We start from the raw sequence: 10,184 nt of genomic DNA, 5'->3' as shown, positions 1-10,184 counted from the left end.
CACTCTTCCCCAGGCTACTCCAACCCCTTCCAGACAGCATATGTAAGACCTGAGTCAGCTAACTTGTTTCAACACATGATGCTGCCACTCTATTCTCAGCTTCTATAATCATTAAAAAGCAATCTAGGAAGGGCCGGGGATTTAGCTCAGTGGTTCTGCCGCCTGCCTTGCAAATGCAAGGACCCAAGTTCAATCCCCCAGTACCAAAAAAAAAAAAAAAAAAAAAAGCAATCTGGGGCCAGAGATTTAGCTCAGTGGTTTCGACGCCTGCTGTGCAAGCACAAGGACCTGAGTTCGATCCCCAGTAGCAAAAAAAAAAAAAAAGCAATCTGGTTTATGAAATATTTATTTATACAACAGCAGTAAAATGTTTCATCTACTTCTAAATTAAGCTGTGGAACAAAAACGTGGGCAATGTTAATGGCATAAACCCAATTCTCAGCTCCCCCACATCTTTAAAAATATTAGACTTGCAGGCATCTTAGGCTCCTTGGTTGTGAGGTAGTCTTAGGAGAAGGTCCAAACTTCAGAAATGGCTGTGGTAGCAGCTTCAGATTAATAAAAGATTTCCAACATCCACTGGGTTGACTGGTACTCAATCCTGACTACTTAAGTCTCTTCTTTTGTCTAACCATATATTCAGCATCTGTCAAGGAACAGACAGCAAGCTATGAATCTTACAGGCTACAAAGGATTAAATATAATTTTATTTCTTTTTGACAAATAGATTTGACATTTTTTTTCTTTAAAGGATGAGGCTAGGCTGGGTGTGGTGGCACATGCCTGTAATCCTAGCACTTTGGAGACTGAGGCAGGAGGACTGCCATGAGTTTGAGGCCAGCTTGGACTACATAGTGAGTTCAAGGCCGGCCTGGGCTACATAGCGAGACCCTGTCTCAAAAAACAAAACAAAATAAAAGAGACAATGCTGCCCAGAAAAGAAACTACTACTGTATACCTTATTCTTTAAAGGTGAGAAAGTGTGAATGTACATTAATACCAACAGATGTAGTAACTTAAAAATGGCCAGTGACTTCAGCTTGAGGTCCTAGAAGCAGAAGCTCCCACTATTTGTCTATTTCCTCTCTTGCCACTTGTTTTTCTAGTCTCCCTCATTTTACTGTGTATTAAAACTGGACCTACTGAGCTTCAGTGTTTTCCAAGCCAGTAGGTACAACATCAGCCGTTAAGGTCTGAAAATAAACTCTGGGATCACAAGGCCACAGCACCACCCTTATTTTCATACTTTCCAAAGTCAAATCCAGAGGTTACCCTGCCCCTTTTTTCTAGGAGCTCTTTGTGATACCTGAATCTGCTCCAAGACTTCTCGCTGCATCTCCACAGCCATGTGATACACATGATGATCAGAGTCATTGTACATCACAGCATTTTGGAACATCAGCATTAAGTCTCGCAAGAACTGGGCCATGGTATGGATCCGTCCCTTAGATAGATTCCTCTTCAGGGTAGTTAAGTCCATGGGTCTACAGATGGTCAAGAAAAAGGAGAAAAATTCAAACTTTAATATGGAAGATGTGGTGACATAACATGCTCTCCTGGAGAACTATCTGGTTCTTAATGAAAATAGTTACTAAAGCCGGGGATTTAGCTCAGTGGTTTTACCACCTGCTGCGAAAACACAAGGACCCGAGTTCGATCCCCAGTACCAAAAAAAAAAAAATTGGCTAGGGGAAAATAGCTACTAAAGATAATAACGCTTTTCAAATAATAAAAGAGCAGCCGCTCTTTTAATCTTCTCAATACACATTTATGGTACTTCTTATTGTTACTACATACATACATACATACATTGATTGATTGATTGATTGATTGGTACCGGGGATCAAACTTGGGTTCTTGCGCCTGTGCAGCAGGCAGTGAAACCACTGAGCTAAATCCCTGGCCCATTACTATTATTATTTTAAGAGACAGTCTTGCTACATTGCCTAGACTTGCCTAGAACTCTAGATCCCCCTGCCTCAGGCTCTTGAGTAAGGGCAGGGAGCCAAGCTCAATGGTATACATTTGTAATCTCAGCTACTTGGGATGCTAAGGTGAGAGGATCATAAGTTCAAGGCCAGCCTGGCAACAGAGTGAGACCCTGCCTCAAAATAAAATGGAAAAAAAAAAAAATGGGGATATGGCTCAGAGGAAGAGTGCTTGCCCAGAATGAGGCCCTGAGTTCAATTCCCAGTACTGTAAAAAAAAAAAAAAAAAAAAAAAAAAAAGTTTAAAAATCAAGTAAGGATAGGTACTATTATTATCTCCATTTGCCAGATGAGGAAACAGATTTAAAGAGGTGAAGTACTACTTGACCAGTCTGGATTCCAATTCAGAGGCAGCCTGACTCCAGAACCCAAAGGCCAAGCCACCTTACTATTGTAGTAATAGTGCTGGCCCCAAGTTCCAGAATTGTAAGGCAATCCAGCAATCAGTTTGTTACACAATAATTATTTGCTATTTATAATGTGCAGTCATATGTTAGCTATTTAATGTTTCTCTAATACAAATTAAAATCTAAGTTCCATTTCACAGAAATGAAGAGCAAGTATGTAGTGATTTTCTTTTTATTTTTTTATTTTTTAAAGATGTTATGTTTCTTTTTTTTTAAAGCATTCAGTATTACTTTATTGTTCTTATTTTGCTTTGTCTTTTTTGGTACCGGAGATCGAACACAGGTCCTTGCGCTTGCAAGGCAGGCAGCCGAACCACTGAGCTAATTCCCTGGCCTTTTTTTTTTTTTGAGACAGGGTCTCTTTGTATAGTTCAGGCTGGGCTTGAACTCACTATGTAGCTCAGGCTGGCCTTGAACTTGAGGTGATCCTCCTGCCTCAGCCTCCCAAGTGCTGGGATTACAGGCATATGCCACCACGCCCAGTGAATTTTTTATTTTTTGGGACAGGGTCTCACTGTGTAGTTCAGGCTGGTCTTGAACTCCAGGTGAACCTCTTGCCTCAGCCTCCTGGATTATGGGATTATAGGCATGTATCACCACACCCAGCTGAATATAGTTAATGTTAAAATAAATAATTATTTAATGAGACAAACATAGGTACACCAGTGTAGATAGAGGACTGAACTAAAAGAATCTATAGTTTAGTTCTAGCTCTATTAACTGTTGGCTGATCACAAGCAAGTGCTAACTATCCTAAAATCTTACTTTCCTCATTTACAAAATGAAGGAATTTGTCTCTGCTAGTTTGAATGATGGTGTCTCCTCCAAAATTCATATTGAAACTTAATCCTCAGTATTAGGAGGTGTGGTCTTTGGGATGTGATTTAAATGACAAGGGCTCTACTTTCAAGAATAGAATTAGCAGCCGGGGATTTAGCTCAGTGGTTCTGCCACCTGCCTCACAAGCACAAGGATCCGAGTTTGAGCCCCGATCCCCAGTACCAAAAAAAAAAAGAATAGGATTAGCATCTTCATAAAAGGGTCTGAGATTAAAGGAAGCACCCTTTGCCCTTCTGTCACTTCCTCATGTGAAGATGAAGTAACAAAGTGCCATCTTTTATCAGGGAGCACCTTTTATCAGATACCAATCCATCTGGTGCCTTGTCCTTAAACTTCCCGGCCTTCAGAACTATGTAAGGTTTTTATTATTTATAAAACCCAACCTGTGGTATTTTCTTATAGCAGTACAGACTAAGACAATCTCCAAATATCTTATCATGATCTGTTATATTCTATTACCATGTTAGTTTATGACATCATTTTAGATGAACTATGCTATTAAATTCCAAAATACTGCACTCGCCAGGCATGGTGATGCACACCTATGACCAGCACTCAGGAGGCTGATGCAGGAGGACTGCCAAGAGTTTGAGGCTAGCCTGAGCTACACAGTGAATTCAAGGACAGCCTGAATTACAGAGCAAGACCATCTCAAAAAACCACACACACACACACAACTGCACTTATTCAATGTTTGTAACTCCCATTTGGGTGTTACAAATTTTTGCCTTAGTATGCCTATAACTGAAATGAATATAGGATTTCTTTTTGTAGTACGCATTTTCTGTCATTGGGACTAAAGCAGGAAACAGTGAGGATCCCGGCACAGATAACTCTTTAACATGAAGATAGGAGCAAAAAGCGGCTTTTAATGAGGCTGGTGGCTCAGTGAGTGACTCCTGTCAGTCTCGAGAGCCCTGAATAGAAGTTTGTACTTTTTACATCCACTAAGCTTAATTCCATTAGAGTTTCCCTGGGAATATAGCAAGCAGGATTTACAGAAAGCAGAGCAGTGGAGAGGGGGAGAGCAAAGAGTTTTGGCAGGATTTTCTGAGTCCATTACGATCCTTTGGTGACAGATAACGGAAGTTGTCATGGCTACTCAGGTAGGTACATTCTACAAAGAGCATAGTTAGCTAGTTAGCCCACAGATGCTTAATAATAACAGTTAACTCATAGTTGCCCAATTCCACATGGAAAGGTGGTCTCCTCTCTCAGAACTAAATATATAAGACAACTTTAATGAGGAGAGGTTTAATTTGATTAATGGTTTGGGGGGTATTCAGTCCACAGTCAGCTGGCTCCAAGGCAGAAATAGCATGGTAAAGGGGGATAACAGAAGAAAGTTGTTCACTTCACGGCAGCCAGGAAGTAGAGAAAAGGAAAGAGCCAAAGCAGAAGATAAACCCTTTTCCAAAGTTAAGACCCCAGTGACATACTTCTTTCATCCAAGCCCCACAACCTAACAGCACATTCAGCTATGAACCCATCAGTGGACTGATGAGTTCAGTGCCCCTACAATACAATCACCTTCCAAAAGCACCTCCTCTGAATACATGAGACCTTCAAAGGATTTTTAAATTTTTTTATTTATTTATTTTTATTTGGGGGGGGGGCATTTTAGATCTCTTAATACTTTTAAAATTTTGCTCCAAAAGAATAGTGTCAAAACTGGGCATGGTGGTTTATACCTGTAATCCCAGCACTCTAGGAGGCTGCAGGGGGATCCCAAGTTTGAGCCCAGGCAGAGTAATTTAGCAACTTTGTGAGACTTTGGTTCAGAATTTAAAAATGGGCTGGGTGTAGCTCATTATAAGAGTCCTGGGTTCAATCTCAAGTAACAAAAAGCAAACAAAAAAGAATAGAGTCCAAAACTAACAAAGGCTAATTTAAAAAGTATAATTAGGGGCCGGGGATTTAGCTCAGTGGTTTCGCCTCCTGCTGCGCAAGCACAAGGACCCGAGTTCGATCCCCGGTACCAAAAAAAAAAGTATAATTAATGAATCATATTACTTTAAGGGTCAATATTAAAAATAGCTTGACTACTGTGATTAAAAATAGCATGGTGTGCAGGGGATTTAGGTCATTTAGGGATTTAGGTGGTTCTGCTGCCTGCCTCACAAGCGCAAGGTCCTGAGTTTGATCCCCAGTACCAAAAAAAAAAAAAAAAAAAAGCAAAAACAAAATTTACAGCTCAACAAAACAGCATGGTACTGACAAAGAAACAGACCTGAGGATCAGTGGAACAGATTAGAAGATGCAGAAACAACTCCAGACATACTCAGCCACCTCATCTTTGACCAAGGGCCAAATACCTCCAACCTCACTGGAGGAAAGATAACCTCTTTAATAAATAGTGCTGGAAAAACTGGGTTTCAACATGCCAAAGATTAAAACTAGACCTATATCTCTCACCATGCACTAAACTAAAATTGAAATGGATCAAAAATCTAAATATTAAAAACACAAGGGCTGGGGATTTAGCTCAGTAGTTCCACTGCCTGCCTCGAAAGTGCAAGGTCCCGAGTTCGATCCCCAGCACCAAAAACAAAACAAAACAAAAAAAACCAACACACACATAAACACTAAAACACAAACACTAAATTGGCTGGAAGAGAAGTCAGGTAGAACTCTTGAAGACATTGGCATAGGGAAAGACTTCATCAACAAAACCTCAGTTGCACATGAACTAGCACAAAGAATCAACAACTGGGATCTCATCTTATTAAAAAAGCTTCTGCACAGCAAGAGAAACCACCAACAGAGTGAAAAGACAACCCAAAATGTGGGAAAAACTTTGCCAGCTGTTCCTCAGACAAAGGTCTATTATCTAGAATCTATAAAGAACTTAAAAAAAATCAGACCTCCCAAATTTAAAGACCCAATCCAAAAATGGGCATCTGAAATGAACAGATATTTCTCAGACAAAGAAGTAGAAATAGTAAATAAACGTGAAAAAATGTTCAACATCACTGTTCATTCGAGAGATGCAGATGACAACAACACTGAGATTCCACCTCACTCCAGAAAGAATGGCTGCTATCAAGAAATCAACCAATAGCAAATGCTGGTGGGATTGTGGGGAAAAAGGAACCCTTCTCCACTGTTGGTGGGAGTGCAAACTGGTGCAACCACTGTGGAAATCAGTATGGAGCTACCTCAAAGAACTAGGGCTAGAGGTCCCATTTGACCCAGCTATTCCCCTGCTGGGTATCTTTCCAAAAGAAAAGAATTATACCACAGTGATATATGTGCACCCATGTTTATAGCAGCACAGTTTGTAATAGCTAAAGCTTGGAAACAGCCCAAATCCCCATCAACTGGAGACTGGATAAAAAAAAATTTTTTTCCTAAAATGGAGTACTACTCAGCTATAAAGAATGAGAAACTAGAGACATTTATAACTAAATGGATGCACATTGAGGCCATAATCTTAAGTGAAATAAATAGGACACGTGTAAATGCTGAATAGTTTATCTGGTGCAAGAAACTGAAAGTGGAATAAAAAATCAAAATGTATAATAGAGGGCAGAGGATCTAGCTCAGTGGTTCCACCACCTGCTTCAAAAGCGCAAGGTCCGGAGTTCGATCTCCGGTACCAAAAAAAAAAAAAAATGTATAATAGATAGTGTGAAATAGAAAGAAAAGGTCCAAATGGGAAGGGGGAGTGGGAGGGATAGGGGAAAGGAATAAATATGAGAAAAGGAAAAAAATGGAAACAAAGTGTTTGTAAACAGGAAGATGTGGAGGGATTAAAGGGAGGGCAGGGGAATGGGAAAAAAATTAAGAACTAAGATATATCATGTAAAGGCACAAATTCCCAATGATGAATGTCATCATATTGTATACCTAAAATGTACAAATAAACTTAATGAATAAAAATAAATACATACATACATACATACATAGCTTGAATCATCCTTTTGTTCCCTATATTACTTCTCAAATGGGGACACTGAGTTTACCATAACTTTATAAACTTTTAAAGTTTGTATGTAACGTAAATAAAATAATCTAATAGATGGGAAATAAAGAATGAAAATACAGATATAAAAGCAGCCAGAATTTTTTGACCACTTTTTACTGACCTTTTCACCACATCCATGTATCCTGGGGCCTGCTTTTCTGACACAGATTTCAGAAATGGACTGCTGAACCTGTTAAGGAAAAAACCCAGAGAGAATAAAGTAACCAAGGCCATTTATTCTAAATGAGAAGAGTAGCTGTGAACAAGAACACTGAAAAACTGCAGAGTATGGATCAGTTCTTGTTAGACTTGTTAGGGGTACGGGGTCTGTGAACAGTATAAGGAAGAAATCTATTAGTTTCTTCTTGCCAGAGTTTTTTGCTTTATTTCATTTTTGTTTGTTTGGGTTTGTTTGGTGGTACTGAGGAATTTAACCCAAGGATTTTGCACTGAGGTATATCTATTTCCCAGCCCTTTAAAAAAATTTTTTTTTTCCTTTTTAAAAATTTTAAAACAGAGTCTCACTAAGTTGCTAAGTTCCCCACGCTGGGCTCAAACTTGTAAACCTCCTGCCACGGCCGTCCACAGAGAAAGTTTTAAAAACTTGTGAAATATTTAACTAGTATTATAATCCACTATGTTTGTTCAAAGGTACTATGGCCCTATTTTTATTGAAAAAGAGAATCCATCACATTAGGAGACATACACATTTAAGGATAAAGTATCATTTAATAGTAATTAATTTCTAGAGGCAATTTAAATGGCAGCAACTATTTCTTGTACACACTAGTGAAAGCAGCTGTAGGTATTTATGGTTAAGCCAGTCTTAAACAAAAGATCTGCTTCTCAACTATGGCTCATGTGAGGGATAAATGTATCTCCTTTTATGCTTAAGCCCTAATATGGGTTACTGCCTCAGTTCTGAACTAATCCTATTACCATTTTGGAGACCTACCTGTGACTGGCAACCATCTTCCAGACTAGCAAAAGAGTCTTCTTAAATGATAAATGATCCTGAACAGGGTCACCTTGGCTTAGATCAGTCCTACAGGACACAAAAGGACAGAAAAGAGCAACTTCACAAATGGCATCCTTTCTCTCAGGTGGGTAATGAGGCTTTCTCAAGGAACAATGCTCCTAATTAACATCTGAAGGAATATAACACCACAGGAATAAAAAGGTATTTAATGCTTCCATAGGAACCATACACTCTGCAAATATTTCTTATATACTATTATTACTCTTTTTTATCAAGTATAGTACAAATCTACAAATGCTTGTCCCTTTTCTAATCTTGTTGATTTGCTTTGCAGCACCTGTGACTTTAAAGAACTGGTCTATGAAAGTAATCTTTGTTCAATTATATTCCCCAAGTACCCTAAACAGCCTGGCACACAGAAGGTGTTCAGTAAGTCTTTGGTATATTAATCTGGTCCTGTTTTTATGCAGAAATATGCCACCTTTTCAATATTTCCATAGAAGGAAATATTTGGCTTAGTATATTAAATAATTATATAGTGAATAATTATCTTATATGGTGAATGCTACACAATTTCACTATTTTTCCGTTTCCTTTTTTTTTTTTTCCTTTTCATTCTTCCCTACATAGTACTTTTTAAGATACTATCTATGAAAACTTTACTTCTTTTCATGACCCTTCCTTCCCTGGGCCAACTTGTCTAATTCAGCTTTCCTTCAGAGGTACAAGAGTTCAATGTTTTATTTCACTTTATAGTTTTCCCAGTTGAAAAGTTCTGTTTACTGCAATTTTAAATACCATGTTACACTTTCCACTTTACACACTACATCATTCCTTCTATGAGGGTTCTCTTCAAACCTAAGGCTTCATACTCTCATTCTGCATTATGTTCCACGTAGTGTACATCCATGTGAGACCACAACTCTCATTATCTTTCTCCAATTTGAGTATCTCCACATAACTATTCCTATTCATTCTCCCCTACACCTAAATCACTACAAAAATTATGTAATTTTACTATATTCCATAGCCAGTGTATCCTTAAATGAATTATTTACAAAACTAAATGCTATCATCACACACCCCTATTAGTATAAGACATTTAAAACAAATTTCTTCCTTTATTTCTGATCATACAAGCAGAATGAATATTAGCTTCTTGGTTCTAGTACTGATACAACTTCACTCACACATCCACGTAACAGATATTTCATGTGTTAACTGTATGAAAGGGACTAACCCCTAAGTTCTGTAACCTCATAATTAACCTTGTTTTCCTGATGGTATTAGGAATAGAACCCAGGGCAAGTGCTCCACCACTGAGCTACATCTCCAGCCCTTTTTATTTTTTTGAGATAGACAATTAAATTGCCAAGGCTGGCCTCAAACTTGCAGTCCTCTTGCCTCAGCCTTTGAAGTACCTGGGATTACAAGCATGCACCTCATGCTCAGTAACACCTGCCATATTTTAAGAAACAATTCCAGGGCTGGGGATTTAGCTCAGTGGTTTCGCCACCTCCTACGCAAGCGCGAGGACCGGAGTTTGATCCCCAGTACTAAAAAAAAACCAAACAATTCCTTGCCTACCTTTATTTCCACTTATATTGAAGTGAATCCCATACAAGTGAAAATAAAAGCAAGGATGTAGAACAGGCCTGCAGACTGGCAATAGTGCTCCAAAGGCTATAGTGTGCGGTATAGACTAAAGGAGGAGCCAGAGAAGGGTCTAGAGGGAAAAAAAAAAATATATATATATATACATATATATATATATGTATATATATATGTATATGTGTGTGTATATATGTATATATATATAATATATTATTTGGAGGGAGTTTCAGATAGAGTCTCAGTATGTAGTTCAGGCTGGCCTTGAACTCACTATGTATCCCTAACTGGCCTTAAACTCATGGCAATCCTCCTGCCTCAGCCTCCTGAGTTCTGGGATTACAGGTGTATGCCACCATGCCCAGCTCTTTATCTATAGATCTTTTTTTCCT

At 38.7% G+C, this 10,184-nt stretch overlaps 1 protein-coding gene across 2 annotated transcripts in view; it reads right to left on the bottom strand.

Moving 5' to 3' along the window:
* Window positions 1–330: 330 nt before the first annotated feature.
* Window positions 331–10,184, bottom strand: part of Brd8 (bromodomain containing 8) — a 43,589-nt gene continuing 33,735 nt past the window's right edge. The window contains exons 25-28 of one of the 2 annotated variants that reach the window (XM_013071132.3): window positions 8,158–8,247; window positions 7,324–7,392; window positions 1,307–1,484; window positions 331–646 (exon numbers count right to left, since the gene is read on the bottom strand). In XM_013071132.3, the coding sequence (XP_012926586.2) occupies window positions 596–646; window positions 1,307–1,484; window positions 7,324–7,392; window positions 8,158–8,247 (388 nt within the window). In that variant the 3' untranslated portion in view covers window positions 331–595. Of the gene's footprint in view, window positions 647–1,306; window positions 1,485–7,323; window positions 7,393–8,157; window positions 8,248–10,184 lie in introns of those variants that run through there. The other variant, XR_002393846.2, reaches the window with a different exon arrangement.

The sequence above is a fragment of the Heterocephalus glaber genome, unplaced genomic scaffold (genome assembly GCF_053883595.1).
Source record: "Heterocephalus glaber isolate CG9 unplaced genomic scaffold, H.glaber_assembly_v1.0 deba00001465, whole genome shotgun sequence".
Taxonomy (NCBI): domain Eukaryota; kingdom Metazoa; phylum Chordata; class Mammalia; order Rodentia; family Bathyergidae; genus Heterocephalus; species Heterocephalus glaber.
Note: the sequence above shows the minus strand (reverse complement) of the source record. Positions and strands in the feature narration are given on the sequence as shown.